Source organism: Onychomys torridus, chromosome 20 (assembly GCF_903995425.1).
Source record: "Onychomys torridus chromosome 20, mOncTor1.1, whole genome shotgun sequence".
NCBI lineage: Eukaryota > Metazoa > Chordata > Mammalia > Rodentia > Cricetidae > Onychomys > Onychomys torridus.
In genome coordinates this window covers 10,249,886-10,272,497 of record NC_050462.1, presented here as the reverse complement: position 1 = coordinate 10,272,497, position 22,612 = coordinate 10,249,886, and the positions used below count along the sequence as shown (strand labels likewise).

General features: G+C 39.6%; 1 protein-coding gene across 3 annotated transcripts in view; it reads right to left on the bottom strand.

The window, feature by feature from the left end:
- The window catches only part of Uhrf1bp1l (UHRF1 binding protein 1 like), a 74,459-nt gene that overhangs the window by 15,884 nt on the left and 35,963 nt on the right, over positions 1 to 22,612 (bottom strand). For 2 of the 3 annotated variants that reach the window (XM_036169609.1, XM_036169610.1), the window contains 9 exons: positions 20,718 to 20,907; positions 19,250 to 19,390; positions 17,547 to 17,717; positions 14,330 to 14,510; positions 11,370 to 11,453; positions 9,634 to 9,816; positions 8,795 to 8,913; positions 5,073 to 5,214; positions 951 to 1,144 (listed from right to left, as the gene is read on the bottom strand). In XM_036169609.1, coding sequence (XP_036025502.1) covers positions 951 to 1,144; positions 5,073 to 5,214; positions 8,795 to 8,913; positions 9,634 to 9,816; positions 11,370 to 11,453; positions 14,330 to 14,510; positions 17,547 to 17,717; positions 19,250 to 19,390; positions 20,718 to 20,907 — 1,405 coding nt within the window. The remainder of the gene's footprint in view (positions 1 to 950; positions 1,145 to 5,072; positions 5,215 to 8,794; positions 8,914 to 9,633; positions 9,817 to 11,369; positions 11,454 to 14,329; positions 14,511 to 17,546; positions 17,718 to 19,249; positions 19,391 to 20,717; positions 20,908 to 22,612) is intronic. The other variant, XM_036169611.1, reaches the window with a different exon arrangement.

Genomic DNA, 22,612 nt, shown 5'->3' with positions numbered 1-22,612 from the left:
CTATACATAGTAAATAAATAAATCTTTAAAAAAAAAAAATCTAAGAATGTACATAGCTCAGATTAACAGCTACTTACTCACAATTAAAAAGTCATTTTTTGGTTAACTTTGGATATAAATAATGGAATAATATGAACAAATACAACTCATACAATTTAAAAACTTTGTTGTACATTTAACCTTTTTTAGAAGAAAAATTGTATAAACCCTGTAGTGGAGGGGCAGGGGAAGAAGAACTAAAACTTTTTAAAGACCTCTTCTGTAGCACTTATTTAATAGTTTGTTTGTTTGTTTATATTTAGTGTCACAGGGGGTGTGGAAGTCAGAGGACAACTTGCAGGAGTCAGTTTCCTTCCACAGTGTGGAACCTGGGGACTGAACTCAGGTCATCAGGCTTGGCTAACAGCACTCTACCTGCTGAGCCATCTCACTAATTATTTACACTTTACTGCTATATCTTACTTCAAGATGAATACAGTTAGAGAAAAATTAAAATCCTAAATATACAAATGGGAAGAAAAGCAGTCCCTTAGATTTTCTATAACTGTGAATCAAAATTCAATCTTAAATTTCAACATAAAAATTGAGGATTATAGTTAAGTTTATTCACATATGAACACTTTTATATCCTGAAATTATAACACTGTCAGTTTTATTTCTATAAAAATGGCTTTTTGCCCTCAGCTACGTGTAATGGCACATGCCTTTAATCCCAGCACTTGGGAGGCAAAGGCAGTCAAATAGATCTGTCTGTCTGTCTCTCTCTCTCTGACCCTCTCTTACACACACACACACACACACACACTCTCTCTCTCTCTCTCTGACCCTCTCTTACACACACACACACACACACACACACACACACTCTCTCTCTCTCTCTCTCTCTCTCTGACCCACTCTTACTCTCTCTCTCTCTCTCTTGTTCTCTCAAAGCCTCTGGTATACAATACCTTTAGCATTAAGCCATCAACTCGAATATCAACGTGCTCATCAGATTTTGAATTGTCATTCAACTTGTACACAGCCATGAACTGATTAAGACTCTGCTTTAAATCCAGCAGAAACTGGTTTAGCCACAGAATGCTTCTTTCATCTACAGTAAACTGCAGAGCGTTCAGCTGGCTATACAGGCTGGGAGACGGGACTGCAGAGAAAAGAACATCAAGCACCTTTAATGAGCAGACGGTCTATTTCCTGAGAAAAGATGTGCTTAACAAGTTGCATTCTTTCTTAATAAACATCATATATGAAGTTAGATATGTGACTAACAGCAAATACAGACACAAGATATTTTTCAATGCTTCATTAACTGAAAAACATACTGTAATGTATAAACAGGAAGTACTATTAGATTCATACAGAAGCAAACTTCTAAAAAATATCACCTTTTAAAAACACTGTCAAAGTCACGGCCCCTGTGACCTGTCTGTAAATCCTTTACTATCTGATCGCCCTCTGCATCCTCTACAGCCAGTCTGCTAGGAAAGTGATGTGCTGGACAAAAAGCCCACGAGGAAGGAGGGTGAGCAACTAACTCACTTCCTCTTTAGTAAAGGCCTAGAACAGAGCTTTGGGCAAAGCAGTAATTCAAATGTCTCGAATAATCTGTTAATACACACTAAACTAATGTTGCTAATTAAAGGGTATTTCACTTCTGAAACCACAAGTATATTAATCATAATGTCAAACTATTTCTGAACAGTTTGACAAGGTCTTTATTCCATAAGATTAAGAATCCTGAGAGAGGACCCCAATTTTCCCAGTAACACGTGACACACCAAGTGAGGCTCCCCACGGTTTCTAATAACTATGGCTCACAGTATAATAACCATAAATAATAGTTCAACAACACATTGAACTATTCCTTCAATTTATTGGTACTACCTCCTACAGAACCAACTCGTGTTCATAGTTGGATATATATAGATTTGTGTTTTTCAAAAGAAAAAGGCCTTTACTCCAGAGATGAGGTGAATGTCTTTCCACAGGCCTAAGACCAATGGCGTAGGCTGAGGACAGACTGAAACTGCCCAGACTACCCTTAACCCATTCATGCCAGGAGCTGAAAAACTTGAAAGACAGAAGGAGCAGACAGTGAGATGGTTCATGGGGCTGTGGAGATGATGAAGACATAAGTAGACAGGTGGGATTATCGGTCCAAGGACAAACCGTAAGAACAGAACAGAACATATGCCTGAATGTAACATGTGGACCTAGAGAGCAGACATCCCTTCACCAGTCTAATCTGTAACAAAATTGAGTCTGAATGGAATAAGGAATCCCACTGGGATGGTGGATGCCCAGAGCACATCACTGTTAGCAATGGCAAATTTCCTACAGCATTAAAGTTATTTTCTGGGCTAAGGCATCTTAATGATATCCAAAGATAACACAAAGCTTCCACAGGCATACAGTTCATTTTAATGGTCTAAACTTATCTAAAACCAGCTACCTCCTATGCATATAAATGTCTCAATTAAGTAAAGGAATCCTAGCAGGTAAGCATGACCTGGGCTTTTGTAAGGATATAATAACTATGCACACACCCATTATGTTTTCAGGTGGTAGGAAAGGAAACACACTATAATGCTCCCTTCTGTTGTAAAGGCACCATGAGTTAAACACTAACCTGAAGTACATGAAACCGAATTTAGGTCCACAAGGTGAAAACATAGTTTAAAAAAAAAAAAAAAGTCAGGTGGCAAGAAACTATTTTTCTGAAAAGTAAAACCTTAAGAAGGAGAGGCAAGAATGGTGTGCTCTCTCCATCCTGGAGAATCTGGAATGGTATCCTCTCTCTATCCTAGAGAATCAGGAATGGTGTGCTCTCTCTGTCCCTGAGAATCAGGAATGGTGTGCTCTCTGCTCTGTACATCCATATACATGTTAAATACGTTGTTTAAAGTCTTTGTGTTAAGTGACCAGTGCAGTAGCATATGCCTTTAATCCTAACACTGGAGGCAGAGGCAGGAGTTCAAGGCCAGCCTGGTCTATATAGCAAGCTCCAGGACAGCCAGGAATATGTAGAGAGACCCTGTCTTTAAAAAAATAAGTGAAGCAGGAAAAATAGGTGTATGGGTATGTGACTCTGAGATTAAAGTCATTCTTTAAAATGTTTTAAGAGCAAATGCATGCACAGAATTTCAGTTTAAATTAAAAAAAATAAATCCCAACACGTAGGAAACCAAAAGAAAGAGTATTCTACCAATGATCTGCATTTGACTTTGGGGACTTGCATTCATCTCTTCACTCAATGCATAAAAGCAAAAAAGATTCACCAAAGGTCTACACTATTATGCACTATGCTAAGGACAAAGAACATAAGAGAAATAACGCATGGTCCAATTCCATTAAAATTTCTATACATGAGATAAATATGAAATGAAAAAAGTGATTCAAGCCTCTCAGAGACCAGTTGTGACGCCAAAGTGTTTGTCTTTAGCAATAAAGGAAAGCAGAGTGCAGAGTGCTTCACACTCTGGAAGGAAGGGATTTCTAGTTAGGACAGTGATGGCAGCAGCCCTGGAGAACACTAGAGAACAAATGTAGCCCTAAGCTCAGCAGAGAGAAGGAAGGACACTGAGCAGCAGAGAGCTCTATGTGGCATTTCCAAGAGGGTCTCTAGATGACTGTGTAGCTCAGAGATATTTCTATGCTTTTGTTGTTCTGGTGGGCATGTTTGTCTGGGGCTGCGGTGATGCTGGGGACTGGGACCAGGCATCACAGATGCCAGGTGAGCATTCTAAACTAAGTCCCATCTCAGCCCTAAAAACGTATCACCTTAGCTAGCAGAACCCTTCACTGGGCTAAAATATTAAGGGAAGGGGGCAGTATGCAAATCAAATTATGAAAAAGAGGCACATGTGTTAAAAACAAGTTCAAGAACACTGTATTTCTTCTATGAGCCAAACTGTATACCCCACCCAATGCCTCCAAAGAGCTTTTGTCTAAGTCTTTAGATTTGGGTCCTCAGTGACTATTTAGAGCTAGAGCTCCTGAAGAGGAATCAAGGCAAAGCGGGTCCATGTGAGAGGGCCCTTGTGCAGTGTGGCTGATGCACAGTGGTACACATCTTTAACCTCAGCACTTAGGAGGCAGAGACCAGAGGCGAATCTGGTCAATATAGCAACTTCCAGACCAGCCAACCACCAAGACTACACAGTGAGATACTGTCTTAAAAATGTTTAAAGGAAGTCATATAACCTGGAAACTAGTTTCCCCAGGCCAGGGAGACATCCTATCTCAAAAAACAAAGTGGGTCTAACATGGTGGCACACACCATAGTCCCAGCCCTCAAGAAGGAGAGGCATGTACATTTTTGAATTCAAGGCCAGCCTGGTCTACCCAGTGAGAGTACCAGGTCAGTGAGAGCTACATAGTGAGACCCTGTCTAAAAAAGCCAAAGCAAAAACAAACAAACAAACAAACAAAGTGTACAGTGCATTAAAAAATGACACCTGAAGTTGGTCTCTGACCTGTATACACATATATCTGTGTACCTGAACACACACACACACACACACACACACACACACACACACACACGTGCAAAGATCACAATACAAAGGAAGATTTTATTTTGAAGAATTATGGTGAAATGAAACAAAAGCACGTAATTTTAATATTCAAATAAACAAATGTATAATCATTTTAACTGTAGGAAGCCAAAAGAGCCAAGAAAAAATTCTTTACAACTAATAGGAAACTTCAATTTTTTTCAATTTTAGTAAAATGGAGTTTTATAATTCTCACTTGTTTACAAAAGAAAAAAAATGACAATTTTTTCCAGTAACATTCATTCATACTTCATTTAACAAATAGGTAGTATAAGCACAAAAAAGCAAGATAAAAGCAAATAAAATCAGTGATAAATGCCACAAGATTCCTGCCATCAAAGACAGCACAGTAGGGCGGAAAAAGAACATATGACTAACTATTAACAATGTGCATGAATTTAGTATAAAGGGTATGTCCTAAACACAGTGATAAGAATAGATTTTCCTGCATAAGTTAATAAAACCCAAAATATTCATCCAGTAATGAACAAACAATAGCTAAGTAAACTCTCTTACTTGGAAAATCTTTCCCATCTGGATAGTAATATTCTGTGAACTCTATATAGATAGCTGACATTTCTTGTGGAAGATACAGGGATTTTTTGTTGCAGGAAATCATACTTTTGGGGGAAGAACGACATTGCTCTGCTGTAGAGACCTGAGAAAACAAGTTTGCTTAAATTATACAGAATAAAGCCCTTCCCAAAGAACTTTTACAATGGACATACATATCACTTTCATCTTAAAATACTGTCTTAAAGTCTCTTCTGGGCTCTGTGGGTAAAGGTACTTGCTGCCAAGCCTGATGGCCACATGGTAAAGAGAACAGAGTCCTACAAGTTGTCCTCACACCTCAACATATCTGCTGTGTTGTGTGCAGGGCTGAAGGTGTGGGTAACACACTAGTAGATAAATAAATGAACAAAAATAATAATCAAAATGAACTATCCACCAGCCATTCAGGAAACTCTATAACCAACTCAGATCTTTACCAATCAAAAACTTAACTTCACTACACAGAGAAACCCTGTTCTGAAAAAAACAGAAAGAAGGAAAAAAAAAAAAACTTGGCTTCGTACACTATCTTCAGTAAACTTACTATTTTGAGCCTTAAAAATGACAGGAAACTAGCAATAATTGTATATTATTAGTCAATATAGATAAATAAGTGGCAGATTCAGGACACAGAGTGGACTGACAGTCAGAATAGTTTCTCAGTATGTTCTTTATAATTCATCATAGGTTCTCCATTATTGTGAAAACGTGTAAGAGTTTGCCATTCAGGAAAAAAAAAACTGCAGATAGATGGTGGTGTAGTCACCCAATTTGAATATACTTAATGTCAATGAATTGTAACTTTAAGATAGTTATAATGAGGGCTGGAGAGAGATGGCTCAGAGGTTAAGAGCATTGACTGCTCTTCCAGAGGTCATGAGTTCGATTCCCAGCAACCACATGGTGGCTCACAACCGTCTACAATGAGATTTGATGGCCTCTTCTGGCGTCTAGGCAAATATGCAGACAGAATGTTGCATACATAACAAATAAATCATAAAATATTATCATCATCGTCATCACCATCATCATCATCATCATCATCATCATCATCATCATCATCATCATGAGCCGGGTGGTGGTGGCGATGCACACTTTAATCCCAGCACTCAGGAGGCAGAGGCAAGTGGATCTCTGTGAGCTATAGAGTGAATTCCAGGACAGGCTCCAAAGCTACACAGAGAAACCTTGTCTTGAAAAATAAAAACAAAACAAAAATAAAAGAAATAAACAAAAATAATTATAATGGAAAAGTGTGTCAATTTTACAAAAATAATTGATGTAAAACACCTAACTATGAATAGTTCAGTCAAATAATTTGATTTCTTAGTTATTCCCAAGAGGACTTATTTTTAAGGCCCTAGATAGTTTTCACATTGGGTTGGGGATGTGTATAATCCCTGAGTTCAATCTCCAGCACTGCACAATCCAGGCATGGTGCCTCATGCCTGTAACCCCAGGACACTGAAGGTAGAGTCATGAGAAAAAATTCAAGGTCAACCTTAGCTACAAGGCTGGGACACAGGAAAGCCACTATAACAAAGAATTAATTGTCATCAGACAATGTTTTATCGATTGATTTATTGGGCTAAGTTATTAGGCTTGGAAATTGTTTTAAGTTTCATTTGTTCAACAAATGTGTATATTTCTTTTTCATTAATTATTATTATTAAAATTGTGTGTGTGTGTGTGTGTGTGTGTGTGTGTGTGTGTGTGTGTGCCGAGGTACACATGTGGCAGTAATAGGACAACTTCAGGGCGTCAGTTCTCTCATCCTATCACATGGGTCCCAGGGATCAAGCCCAGGTCCCCAGGCTTGGAGGCAAACACCTTCACCTGCTGAGCCATCCTGCCAGCTCCACATGTGTCTATGTCTTGTGTGAAGTATTAAGAGAGTGTATTTTCTGTTGACAATGTTTCTTCTTGAAATAATCCAATTTTCTGCTTACTTATACACATAGATTTGAGAAAGTTTGCATTACATAATTTAAAAACTCCTCTGCACATACAGAAAAAAACCCTCAGCCGGGAGTTGGTGGCACATGCCTTTAATCCCAGCACTCGGGAGGCAGAGGAAGGTGGACCTCTGTGAGTTCGAGGCCAGCCTGGTCTACAGAGTGAGATCTAGGAAAGGCGCAAAGCTACACAGAGAAACCCTGTCTCGAAAAAACAAAAAACAAACAAACAAAACAAAAAAAAACAAAAAAAAACCCCTCTTAATTATGTCAACTTAATAAACAAAAGCATATTTTAATTGTTAAAGTTAATAAAACTGAGATGAAATATCACTATTTTGGGGTTTTTTTTTAAATAATGTTTCTGGATACAGAGTTTCTTCACTACACTAACTATGAACAATTTGAGATTGTGAGTAACTGCTCTCCCTCATTTCTCTATGGTTTTATTTAAACACTAAGATTTAAAGTTTACTCTAAAGCTGGGTGTGGTAGCACATGCCTGTAACCCCAGCATTCAGGAGGTAGAGGCAGGAGAAAAAACAGCTCAAGGCCAGCCTATGCTACCTGAGAGCCTGCTGCAAAGGAGAAAAAGTCAGCAACAACAATTAAATAAGCTGCATCATATAAATAGTTTGTAAAGAAAGCTCGTGCAAAATGAGAAAATAATCAGGGTTTTAAGTGTACTTAAATGAAAACTTTTTAGATAAAGCAATGAGACTTACCACAATAAATGAGAACAGTTTAGAAAAAATTATATGAACCTAAATGTTTTTATTTTTAAAAATAGGTCAAGTATACTTTTGTTGCTCTTGAAGATTGTGATATTAGGCCATGTTATATGATTACAGCTTGAGTGAAACAGCATATACGGGGCAGGGTTCTTCCCATAAAAGTAAATTCACGGGTTGGGGATTTAGCTCAGTGGTAGAGTGCTTGCCTAGCAAGCGCAAGGCCCTGAGTTCGATACTCAGCTCAAAAAAAAAAGTAAATTCACACTTTACAGGTGAATACAGCAAAAAGGCATTTCTGGTTCTTCCACACAGACCACTCACTTGTGCTCTAAGAAATTTGGTCTCCATGAAGAGCTCTGGAATTTTCTCATGCTTCCTAGAGATAACTACAAACTACAATTTTCTACTCACAATGCCAACTGAAAAATGTATGCAAATCGGAAGACTGTAGGTTGGACTGGTCACACTTGAAGTCTTATTAGTGATTAGAGGTCAGGGAAGATGTTGGGTCATCTGCCATTAGTCTACTCAAAAACAAATTCAACCACAAAAGCAATCCTTCATGTATACAGTACACATCTATCTGGACTATGGGGCTAGGAAGGGACCCAGGGCCCACTAAGCTACATCAACAGCCTAAATTTTACATCTAGAAGCCATCTAGACTGTGCCCTGTGCATATGGCAGGCTCTACTTGTACCCTTTTTCCTTATAATCAAAGTGAATCTGACAGATTCCAGTGAGTTCTGTGAGTACTGTGAGTGCAGCACTCAACCTGCGTGTAACTTAGGGAGCCCCAAACTTGTAACAACCTGCAGTACTATTCCCTTGACCTCAGTTTGTCTAATTCAAGATAATCACATAAATACAAATCAGTGAGCTGTTATTTTCTATCCCACATAATTTGCATTTCATAAAATTACTCTAGAGCTTTAAAGATAAATGGCGGGATTAATTAAGTGGCTTGCTTGGGATGAGAAGATCTAATACATACCTGGTATATATTGAAATCTGCAAGTCTAACGACAACAGAGCTGGACATCAGCTTCGCTTTTGGTGGCTGAGATAACGCTGATGGTGCTTTAGGAGTCCCTTTCAGAGTAGACTCTTTCTCTGTGAGAAACAAAAATTCCTCTCAATTCATTATAAAATAACTTTCATAGCTACTCTTCTGCTGCAGAGAAACCACTAGAAACAGAAGGCTGCTACAGTTCTCAGACAAGATAAACACATAGTGTGCCTCTGAATGACTATTCTTCAAAACAAGAATCACATTTTAATTATATTTAAGTCACTCTCTCACAGTGTTAAAAGCAGAAAAATTAGGGGGTTGGGGATTTAGCTCAGTGGCAGAACGCTTGCCCAGCAAGCACAAGGCCCTGGGTTCAATCCTCTGCTCAAAAAAAAAGTGAAAAATTAACAAGCCACTTAAGGATCTAAATATTCTAAGTGGATATTACTATTACTGGTTATACTAATCTGAGAGGTGTTGAGGACTAGGAAGCTGACTCAGCAGTTAAGAGCTCATGGTTCTCTTGCATAGGACCCAAGTTTGGTTCCCAGGACCCATGTTAGGCAGCTCACATTCACTGCCTGTAACTTCAACTCCAGAGGATCCTGTGCTCTCTTCCAACTCCACAGACAATGCACTCCTGTGCATAGACCCATACAAAAACATACACACATACACATTATTAAAAAGAAAACCACTGGAAAGTGCTTTGGTCTATAAAACTGTTAGTCTACATTCTGAAGAATTTAAAATACTGCTTCTCATCCTCCCCTCGGCCCCTCCCCCATTTGAATATGAGGGGGCGTCATTTGGTGAAATACCTGTTTGTGTGTGCTGGGGAGAGGCATGTGTTGGGGATTTAGGAGGTGAACCTACATTATGATCCTTCATAGCCTGTTTAAGCATTTCAACATTGCATTCAAATTCATGTAACAACTCGTTAGCCCATCCATTCTTTGTTTTGGTTGCATCACTGAAATACATCCAATGATTACAACTATCTCCTGTAAAAGGAATAAGAGAACTTCAATGTAAAGCTTTATATAAAACTCAGTCATTTTCTCAAGAGAGTAGGCTTTGTTCTGTTTTGGGAGAGGGTCTTGATTGCAGGAGGGAGGGCTCACCATATCAGGCTTAAGTCTTTAGTATTTAAAAAAAAAAATCAGTTTACTTCTCTAACAAAATAAGAGCAAGATAGAGGGGAAAAGTATCAAAAGCAAATAACCTAGGTGACTTTCTATCTAGAACCTACCCTTGGGAAACAATGCTCAATTCAAAGCTAAAGATTTGGGCAATTTTCACAGATGCTCAATTACCTGGCAAATAGCTACTGTAAAGAATCTCAGAAAAATACCAAGGAAAACCCTTTCATCAAGACTTGTTGTAAAGTGACTAACCATAATCTAATACCTAAAGCTGACAAGATGATGGTTATCAAACATTTAAGGAAACAGCAAAGCTGCACAACACGCGTTCCAATCATCAACAGATACATGTTTGGAGAGGCAAAACAAAATCCAGACTAGGTTTCTTTGTAAAGACTTAGAGAAGTTGCATACAAAAGTTAAGAAAATAAAATCTGCTCCATGACTGTCTTCCCTTATAAATAAAAAGAATCTCCATAGTCAGAAAGCTTTTCTCTTCCCTCAAGACTGAGGCTGCATCGCTGGGTATCCTTCTGCATGCCACTGGTACTGGGCTCACAGGCCTAGACAGCACAGCAGCCAGGTGAAAGGTTCTGGAACCCTTCCCAAATAGGCAGGCCCTGAGACAGAGCCCTCCAAAAGAAACCCGGTCTGTGCCAACAGAGAAGTGATAGGCACTGACGAGGAAGCCTGAAATAAAAATCTTCCTACTTTTTAAAAGTCCTGGAAATTCTATTATATTTTGTTTATATTTTCTTATTAGTGTAAATTACAAAATGAAAACAAATACTACCAAATCACAGAGGTAGGTGTGATGGTCAAATTACTTGATTTGGCAATAAATTATCCTATTTTATTTTTGTTATTTGGTAGAAAAGAGTATATCAATACTTGATGACTAAAGAGCCTATTAAATCTTATTTACTGATGAATTTAGAAAATATAGAAAAGTGGGGGAAGTTCCAATATTATTTAAAAATTCAAACTATTATGACTTGTCACAAATCACAAAATAATACAAATACATGTTGCTATAATCCGATTTTTTGTTTGATGCATTTAGTGTTGATTTAGATCATTGTAACTCTCTCTTCTTCTCCCTTCCCCCGCCCCGTGATGCTGTGATCCAGCCTGCAGCCTCACACAAGCTCTCCTTCAAGTTCTCACCCATTTAGTGACACCTTAGCCCAGAGCGGCCAGCTTCTAGTTACAGTTTCTAATAGCTGCCTGAACCTCCCTGTCTCTGAGACAATGCTATGTGTTGGTAAATGCTGCCACAAGAAAAATAGTAACAGTGTCGTGATCTCTTTTCTTCCTGGTAAGTTAAAACAAATGAACAATTAATTTTTTTAAATTGGCTATGTCATTTTAAAAGCAAGATTTGCGTATTTTAAATAAATGATTATACACACCTGCTTTATGGTAAGGATAATAGTCTATGGTCAGCTGTGTGAAGGAGAGCTGCATAGCACCTCCACTAATACGTCTGTTTGACTCTGGGAAGAGAAGAAGAAGTGAGGGAGGGAAAGGAGAGACACACCTAGCAAATATTTGAAACACTGAATTGACCATTTAAATCAGATTCCAAGTAGCAACCGCAAGTATACATACCCAGTGTAAGTGATTAACTCTGGTTGATATCAACTAGTGCAACTTTTAGCATAGCTCCACAGTCCTCATCTGAAGCCTTTGAAGTCAGCCCTGGAGATGGCTCAGCAGATTAAAACACTTGTCAGCAAGCCCCAGGACCCAAGTTCAATTCCCAGCTCTCATAGAGGAAAATGCTCCCAAATGCTGTCCTCTGACTTCCACGTGTTTAGAGCTAATTGTTTCAGTACTCAGAATTGCTTGTTTGCTTGTTTTGGTTATTTGAAAGTGTAAGTAAGGTCTGTACAAAGCACAATATGAGTTGTTTCTAAGGTAGTGCTCAGTAATAAAAATAGTATTCTGTAACAAAACTCACCAAACAGGTGAAATAAACATGATAATAAAAGTGTCATGTAGTTTTATCATCAGATGAGTTTTTGGTAAACTGATGACTATTTTGAAGCCTTTAATATTTCACAACAGAGATATCACTGCAGAACCCATACAGTGTGGGAGACATCATCCAGGGTACTTAGGAGGGAGAAGTCACTGCAGAACCCATAGAGTGTGGGAGACATCATCCAGGGTACTTATGAGAGAGAAGTCACTGCAGAACCCATACAGTGTGGGAGACATCATCCAGGGTACTTAGGAGGGAGAAGTCACTGCAGAACCCATAGAGTGTGGGAGACATCATCCAGGGTACTTATGAAAGGGAAGTCACTGCAGAACCCATACAGTGTGGGAGATCATCCAGTGTACTTATGAGGGAGATGTCACTGCAAAATCTATATAGTGTGGGAGACATCATCCACAGTACTTATGAAAGGGAAGTCACTGCAGAACCCATACAGTGTGGGAGATCATCTAGTGTACTTATGAGAGAGAAGTCACTGCAGAACCCATACAGTGTGGGAGACATCATCCAGGGTACTTATGAAAGGGAAGTCAATGCAGAACCCATACAGTGTGGGAGATCATCCAGTGTACTTATGAGGGAGATGTCACTGCAGAACCCATACAGTGTGGGAGATCATCCAGTGTACTTATGAGGGAGATGTCACTGCAAAATCTATATAGTGTGGGAGACATCATCCACAGTACTTATGAAAGGGAAGTCACTGCAGAACCCATACAGTGTGGGAGATCATCTAGTGTACTTATGAGAGAGAAGTCACTGCAGAACCCATACAGTGTGGGAGACATCATCCAGGGTACTTATGAAAGGGAAGTCAATGCAGAACCCATACAGTGTGGGAGATCATCCAGTGTACTTATGAGGGAGATGTCACTGCAGAACCCATACAGTGTGGGAGATCATCCAGTGTACTTGCGAGAGAGTAATAGCAGGCATGCCAGGGCTTAGAAAATACTAAGCGAAAATGTTTAGTTTTACCAGCTCGTTTTGTTACTGTGCTTTAAAAATTTTTTTGGTTTTTCCTTTTCAATCACTAAGCAGAAAATGACAACTATAAACCAAAAGACACAAAGTAGGCAAAGAAAATGACAACAAATTCCTTTACAAACCCGTCTGCTCTGCTCTTCATTTCTCCACTTTTGGGCAGTACTGGACTAACAGAACCTAGGGCCTCTCACATGCCTTATGAGTGCACTATCACTGAGATAGTCCCCCAGACCTGAGGAAAGTCGAGGGGGTCTAATTAACCTGCCCTATGCTGGCTTTGAATTCACTCTGTAGCCCTCACAGACCTTGAGTTTGTGATCCTCCTGCCATAAGGTCCCAGTGCTGGGATCGTAAGCCTGTACCACTAGGCTAGCTCCCTCTGCCCTTCTGCTTGTTAGCTGACTCCTCCCCATTTCTCTGGTGGCTGGAGAATAATTTCTTCTCCTAAGTACTTTCTCATCTTTAAAAACAGTAAAATCCAAAGGATATTCTGACACAGGCCTGAAGAACTCAGGTCAAATATCTCCATTTTTAAGGCATCTTCATTTCCTTGTAACACTCACCAGAATGATATAAACACTGTCTCTGAGGTAAGCCTGCCTGCTAAACTCTCCCATCACTCGGAGAGAGAAGCAGAAATACTGAGCACTCCAAGTGTGGAACGTGGGTTTTCAAAATGACCAGGGGCAGCTTCCTGCCTGTCCTATTACCCCAGACTACTCAATAAGGATAAACACGGGGTCACGGACTGAAACAGGAATCAGTTTCCTTATGAAATGCTGAGAAGACAGGGGAGGGGATATAGTGTTAGAGAGCCACACAGTTGTCTTTATGTGCACAAAGAACACAGATTCAGGGCTGCAGAGATGGCTCAGAGGTTAAGAGCACTCACTGCTCTTCCAGAGGACCTGATTTCAATTCTCAGCATCCACAGAGTAGCTCACAACAATTTGTAACTCTACTTCCAAGGGATCCACATCCTCTTCAGGCCTCCAGAGGAACTGAGCACACACCAGTGCACAGACACTTGCAGGCAAATTACAATACAATACAAATTCATAGACAGGTGAGTTAATTACAATGCTTATGTAATTAACATGTAAATACTTAGCAATGGACTATAGGATAAAATCTATAGATAATTTCAAAAGATAATCTGAAGTTATTTTATTCAAGGATGTCACTTATTCAGTCTTTGTTGCTGTTGCTGTTTTCAGACAGGGTCTCTTTATGTAGTCCTAGCAGGCTGGCCTCAATGTTTCAAATGTTTCCTTTCTATACCAATCTGAATGATGATATTTTAATAGCTACTACATATAATAAACAATACAGTTTTGTAGTCAATCTGTAGAAAAGCCAAATAGTTTGATGTAAGATTACCTTTTTCTTTTGCGTGAATATCATCACAGATGTGTAGATCTAGATGAGAAATCACTAGATGGTGGGAGGTTTCCTTAACATCAAAGTCATTGAAGAATTTGACAATTGCATCATTGAGATCAGGAGCGTTGGCAGCCTGTGGGGTCTTCACGTGCTGGCTGGATGAGGCTACAGTAGAGCTCTGAAGATTCCAAACCACATTATCACTGCCGGCTCACATCCTCAGAATGTCACACACAAGCAACTCGTGAGAAATGAGCACGACACAGTGTATGCTGTATCAGCAGCTCAGCTGCCTCAAAAATACCTTCTGAATTATATAAAAACAAAACTATACACAATCTGACTGTAAGCCCAATAAATTTCAGTAAATATTTGTACACACTTGCATTCTTACCTCTTCAATCAAAGCTGCTTTCTCCTCTGTATTTCTTTTTATGGCTAACAAAAACTACAAATTATCATTCTTTTTTTTTTTCCAGAGCTGAGGACCGAACCCAGGGCCTTGCACTTGCTAGGCAAGCACTCTACCACTGAGCTAAATCCCCAACCCCATATTATCATTCTTAATCCTTATCCCTAACTTCCGGAAGATGTAGGTATTGCTTTCCAATCTGGTTTGTTAATGTCTTTTGAGTCATTATCAAAAACTCATGCACACACTTCCTCTAGACTGGCTCCACTCTGTCCTCCTCATTAGGTCCTCTTCTATGATGCAATGACGCTGTCATATAGCGACTGAACTGCCCCAGAGAAAATTCCTACTAGTACCCAGATTCCAAAATGTACAAGGTCCCTCTTGTCTACACAGTCCACTTGTGCAGGAAAATTGCCTAGCTTTAGTCCAGTAGGCTGTCCCTAAATTTAAAATTAGGCTGACAGGACAAGACAGGGTGGCACATACCTCCCAGCACTCAGGAGGCAGAGGCAGGTGGAGCTATATAAGTACAAGGCCAGCCTAGTCTACAAAGTATGTTCCAAGGGTACTTAGTAAGATCCTGTCTCAAAAAAAAAAAAAAAACTCACAACAATAAAAAGTATAAATAAATAAATTCAGCTCCCTCAGAGAACTCAGGAAGCGGCACTTGGATAAGCACCACAAAATGGGCAGAATAAGACAGGACTCACCATTAGCTCTGTAGGTGCTTATTTGTTTCCCCAGCTATAAGCTCTGTAAAACTCTGCTCACACCAACAGGTAGAGCAGATGAGGGGATTTGTTTTAAAAATGGAATTAGGTATTTTACACTCCAAGTTTCGTGCCAGGATTGACAATGTGCTTTACCATATGATACTACTTCCAATAACCCGATCCTTCTACAGTTCTTCCTATGGTATATTCAAAACAAATAATGGAAGTCACTCGTCACTTAGTCATGAGAATCATTCATTTCTGGCAGCAAATATCCACATTTCCTGTTTTGTTCCCAGAAGTATTTGTTCTTCCTGGATAAATCCATCACAGACTGGAGATTTGTAAGAGGGTGCCTTCAGTTTCTTAAGTAGGATAAGTGCAATTCTGGCACGGGAAAACACGTGTAACATCCAAAACCAGCATATTCTCAGGCGAAATAAAGAGCACATTAAGGCAGAGGGTATAGAACTCAATTTCCTTAAAATGAAACTCTTCAGAAACAGTGCAGGGTGAGTATGTGCTGTGTGAACACAGCTCTCTGTGTGTCAGCATTGTGCAGGTCAGAGGACAACCTTCCACAAAATTTGAGACAAGATCTCTCCTTCGTAGCTAAGCTAGCTGGCCCACAACTTCCTGGATTCTCTTGTCTGCACCTCTGCCTTGTCATAGGCACACTGTCTGCACCCCCATCTTGTCACAGACACACTCCTGTCTGCACCCCCATCTTGCTAAGCTTGCTCAGAGATATTAATATTACTGCGTTAAAAAACTTCATAGAAGTATGATTTCATAACATCTCACAAAATTTTATAACAGGAAGTTATGGAATTTACTTCTACTTCACTTACTTTTACTTCAAATACACTACCCATTGGAATTTTCCATGTCCCTTCTACAAAGATGTTTATGTATTAGTAATCAGGATTTAATATTGGGGAAGACTGAAAAAAGTACTTTTTTACTCAGTTAAATGATGCTTCTGATTCCCTGTGGCCAACCCAGCCCCGGCCATCAGGAGATCCTAGCGGAAGCTTTGTTCCAGCGCTAGTGTCTCTGGACAGCTTCTACACTGCCGGCCTTCAGCGCCTTCCCTTACACACCCACTTCTAACACAAAATCCGGACCCAGATACTGGGGTGAATGCTGAAAGATCAGAGAGACAGAGGAACAAGCCCTGCCATGTCTCACCTCTAGGACTCCTCAACCTGAAAAGCCTCAGTTCCTGTCTCCTCATGCCTCATATAACTTTCTCCACCTACCATATCACTTCCTTTTTAGTGCTGGGATTAAAGGCATGTGATATCAGATACTGGGATTAAAGGTGTATGCCACCCACCACTGCCTGGCTCTGTTTCTCTCCTAGACTGAGTCAATCTCATGTAGTCCAGAGTGGCTTTGAACTCACAGAGATCCAGGCAGATCTCTGCTTCCCGAGTACTAGGATTAAAGGTGTGTTCCACCATGCCTGACCTCTATGTTTACTCTAGTGGCTTGTTCTGCTCTCTGATCTTCAGGCAAATTTTATTAGGGAACACAACACATTACCACACTGATTTTTTTTTTTTTTAACTTCCTGAAAAGGATTACTGGACTAGGAAATAACTCAGTACATAAAAGCACTTACTATACAGGCATGAAGACTTGAGTTCAAGTCCCCAGCACTCACATAAAAAGTGGGACACTGTCAACTCCAACCGCAGCACTGTGAGAGGAGGTAACAGGATTTCTGAGGTTGGCTGCCATTCTAGCAGCAAGCTCAGTGAGAGACTATCCTAAGGAAAGAAGGGGCGGGGGATGAAGCAGAAGACTCAATACACTCCTATGTCCGCCATGCGTGTGCACACAGAAGCATTATACCATCAAATACTGCTCCACTGTCAATAATTCTGTGCCCTGGACGAGAGCTCCAGACAAAACAAGCACTAGATACACAGTAATGTCACATATAGCATTATACTTCAACGATTTAACCAAGAAGATACTTGATTTCAGTGTTACAATATCTTATAAAGGAAATACCAACTTCCCAGTCTGTTTACACTAAGTTACATATTGTCTTTTTTTCTGTGAATTTGCAGCATACCTGTGTAGGTTCAGGAGCCATACTCTTCCTTTGTTCTGTTGATTTTTCTATTGCTTCACTAAGAGACTTTGCATACTGCACCATAGCCTTCAACTGGGAATCCGTTAAAACCCATAACAAGTCATCTAGTATTAGAACTAACTTCGTTGCAATGACATTGCAGTCTTTTAGCTGTAATAAAAATGATTTAGACAATTAATCCAAGAATGAAACTTATAACACACTTACATTTATTAAAAGCATAAAGATTGTTAGTAGGATTAAATGTGGACATGATACTACCTCCATTTAATTAAGTATTTGAGCCTTCAAAATGGCTCAGTAGGCAGTCACTTGCCACCAAGCCTAATGGCTTGAGTCCAACCCTCAGGACCCCCGCAGTGGAAGGAGAGATCCAACATCTCTAAGTCACCCTCTGACCTCCCTTTCCCATAATAATGGGAAATAATAATGAAAATGTAACAAATATTTATTGAGTGCCTATAGGATAGGAAGAATATTTCCCAAAGCTAGAGATGATAGCGCTAAAAGAGACAAGTTTCAGTACAACTTATATCGCATGTGTGTAACGTCTATGTACAGCTGATAGCTCCTAATCGCTTCTATTAACTGGACTCATCCTACCTGGGAAAGTGGAATTACAAGTCATCAAATACCAAACGGCCATTTCACCCATGGTTCACGTTTCAGGGGGTCTCTGTGAAGCTCGGAGAAGCCTCCCTTCCTGGAGCTTACCACAGCCATTGATGTTAATATGCCAGTGACACAGAGCGCAGAGCACGCTGCCGAGTCTGTAATTGGGCCTGTTTTTAAAAGTATCATCTTCTCACTGAAGCTCATCACCAACCCCACTGCACTCAAGCTAGTTCCTTCATTATCGAAGTTATCAGCGCCATCTTTTGTTGTCTTTTTGAGGCAGGGTCTCTCTGTGTGACTAGAGCTCTGCCTTCCGAGTGCTGGGCTAAAGGTGTGTGCCACCACGCCTGCCCCTCCAGCCAAATCTTACAAACTTACTGAAGGTTAAAGTGTTGGCTATCAATAATAAAAACCATTGTTGAGCAAAATTCAGTAAGAGAAACTTCTTCTTCTTCTTCCTTCTCCTCCTCCTCCACTTCTTCATTATTATTTTGTTTTCCTGGTTGCATTGAAGGACTAAACTCAGGCTCTTATTCATGCTAAGTGACCAATCTACCACAAGTTACACTCCCAGCCTGCGAAATGAGACTGTAAGAAAGTAAATATTCAACAAATATCTGAATCTTAATAAAAAAATAAAATTAAAAAAAAAAGATGGGCTTAGCAGTTAAGAGAAATGACTGCTCTTCCAGAGGACCCAGGTTCAATTCCCAGCACCCACATGGCAGCCCACAGCTATCTGTAACTCCAAGATCTGATACCTTCACAAAGACATACATGCAGGCAAAATACCAGTGCATATAAAATAAAAATAAACCAATTATTGTAAAAAATAAATAAAAATCTATTCAGTTGTTAGGAATACTAACCTTTGAGCACTTAAATCCTCATCTATCAGGTAGGAGTGCTGTAACTACACAGCTCTCCATAAACTAGACCATTACCCCAGTCTTTGTCTGCCGACAGCGTCTAGATCCACCACTCACGGTGTCGGTGTACCACCGTGTACCACCATTTCCTGCCTGTTCTGTCACTAACATAGGGATCAAAATGAGGGTTGTACTTACTCTTCTTTTAAGGGTGACTCTGATTTTTGACTGGTTAGTTATTAATCGAACAGGAGCACACATAATTTCAAGATGTGAACTTTGGGTGGCATCTGCTTCAATTCGAATCATCTGCCAATTTATTTCTTTAAATGTCAGGACCTAAGGAGAAAACAAGAGATTAAGAGCACACACTCATGCTAAATGAGAAAGTGTACATTTATGAAAGCAAAGAAGTAATGTACTTTTTTTTTTTTTTTTTTTTTTTTTGGTTTTTCGAGACAGAGTTTCTCTTTGTAGCTTTGCACCTTTCCTGGAACCGAGTGTTGGGATTAAAGGCATGCGCCACCACTGCCTGGCTAATGTACCTTCTCAACTAATTTTTGTGACATTCTAAAAATGTTTGTCATGCTACCTTTACGTTTTATCAAACTCGACTGTACATTCAGAATTTACTCACCCATGAGACTCTTGGCACTTTCACTCAGGAAACAACACAATCGACAAGTAGCTCTAGAATCATGACTAAAACCGTGTCTGAATAAAACCCAAAAGGAGCTAAAGGCACTTACTGCGAAATGCTGACCTGAGTTTGATCCTTGGAACCCACATAAATACAAGAGAGATGAGACCCCACAAAGTTGATCTCTGACCTCCACATGCATGCCATGGTGCATGCATGCATTCACACATACACATACACATGCACACATGCTCACAAAGGCATACGTGAACAGGCATAGACACACACATGCACAGACACATAGTCACACAAGTACACACATGTATGCACATGCATATACAATGCACGCACACACAAAAAATTTTTAATTAAAAAGTAGGATTCATTACTTTCATAAGGTGAAAGATGTATATAGTAAAACATTAAAATACCAACACTTTATAATTAAATTATTTAGGTTAATAAAAAAGTATACTTATAAGTCCAGAAGAAAAAAATCTACTAGAATGTGATTCTGGGCAACCATAAATGTAACTATTTTATTTTGGGGTATGTATGTGTGTATGTGTGTGTGTATGTGTGTGTGTGTACATGTGCATGTATACCTAAGTACATGCATGTTTACCATATGTGCATATGCCTGTAGAAGCCGGAAAAGGGAGTCAGATCTCACCGGCACTGGAGTCACAGGTGACTGGGAGTCTCCCAGTGCACATCCTGGGAACCAAACTCAGGTCTTCTGCAATAGCATCAGCATCAAGTACTAGCTGCTGAGCCATCTCTCAGGCTGCTTTTTAAGTTGATTTTGTGTGCATGTGTGTTTATGTGTACATATGTGTGGGCACCCATGTGCCTTGGCAGGAGCCAGTTCTCTCCTTTGGATTCCAGGGATGTTATTTAGGTCATCAGGATTGGCAGCAAATACCTTTAACCACTGAGCCATCTTGCCAGCTGCTGGTGCAATTTTAAATATCTCTGTTTATTTATCAACAACTAAAATGCTTTTTAGTACAAAAAACCTTTTACCTCTCCTCTCTGTGGATCTTGGATCCGAGTAAACCTCAAGTCAGCATGTTCCCAGTGAGCATTGACACTATAGATTCGGAGCTGAGACAGTTCAAAGGAGGCATTGAAAGCTTTTGCTCCAATTCTGATGACAATGGAATTCACAGAAACAGTAATTCCCTCCACAACTTTTTCAGCAAAGCCATATTCACTGGAAAAAAAAAAACAAAAACAAGATAAAGGGAAAATGAAGTCATTAAAAATCACTGCTAACAGTCTTACACAAGTCCATATATACAATGCCCTAATATCTAACTCACGTTTCCAAAGTAAAAAATCAGTCTTACTATACATTTTCCTATCTTTCCCTCTTACAATAATACTCAAGTATTTCTAACTTTTCTCCAACTCTTTCTGACTCTAAACAATCTAAAAACCAACGACTCTACATAAATTTTAGTCCACACTATGAAACCTCAAAAGTCTCTAGACAGAGGAGCAATTATAAAGCTAACATGACAGCCACTTTCCCTGATACTACCTGTGGTCCAAATCTAAGCTCTACAGCCAATGGACATGGACGGCTCTCCGTCATCTCAGCACAGAACAGATGACCTCATACTAATACACAGATCAGCCTAAGCTGGTTGCTCCTTCTGGTGTGTGTCCCCGGAGCCCTGAGCAGATGTGCTGAGCTACCCCACCAACTCCTAAATAATATTTTTAAGATGTATTTTTATTTTATGAATATGAGCATTTGGCCTGCATGTATGGAAGTACACAAAGGCCAGAAGAGGATGTTGCAGCAGGAATTTCAGAAGGTTGTACACAGCCATCTGGGTGCTGGCAACCAAATCTGGATCCTCTGCAAGGGCAGCAAGTACTCCTAACTCCAAGCTAAAACAAGCCTGAAATCACAGATATTACCAAACTGCATACACTAATTTTCCTATACACATATATCAATAGTGGAGTTTAATTTATAAGTTAGACACAAGAGGTTAACAGTAACTAATAATAAAAGAGCAATTACAATAATACATGATAATAAAAGTTATGAGAATATAGACATTCATAAGATAACTTAGTTTTTGAAACAGGATCTCAAATAGGTAGCCAAGGATGACCTTGAACTTCCATGCTTCTGCCTCTGGCTCCTGAAGGCTGGGATTCCAGTCATACGCAACCACATATGTTGTATGTAATGCTGCATAAATCCAGGGCCTTGAACATGCTAAGTAAATACTTTTATCTACTGAGCTACATCCCCAGCTCAAAATATGTTATGCTAAACACACCCTTCTTGTGATAATGTAAAAGAAATAAAGGCCTATGTGATGAGATTAAATAAAGCAAACAGCTTACATGCTGTGATTTTTGTGTATTCCTCTGTACAAGTTACTTGAAAACAAAGCACTGGTACATGAGAGCTGACCGATAAGCCAGGCAGCTGCTGACCAACTAACTCCCTCTACAGCATGAACACACTGGACTAAAGAATGATTCACATCTCCAGCTAAATCTCAATCTTTCATGACACTCATAATGGCTTACATTTTCAAACTTATGAATTGTTTAGTTCCAGAATTTTCCATCTAGTATTTTTAGAATGTCACTAGTCACAGTTAAATGAATACATGGAAAGTGAATCCGCAGTTAACTACAGTAATAAAAAATTAAGAGAGTATGTGATTTATAGAATATTAAGCTCTTCTGCACTGCCTTTGGCTACTCATTACTATTTAACAATATGATAATCAAGAGAAATGATGAAATTTAAAAATAATCTGCTACTAACTAAATGTGGAGACTGTCTCATAAAGAAAGAGGTAGCTTAAGCAGAGGGCATCTGAGGTGAAAGGATTTTATCTTCTTCCTGCCTGCTGCTGTGGTAGCCACCTAGAGCAGAGGACATG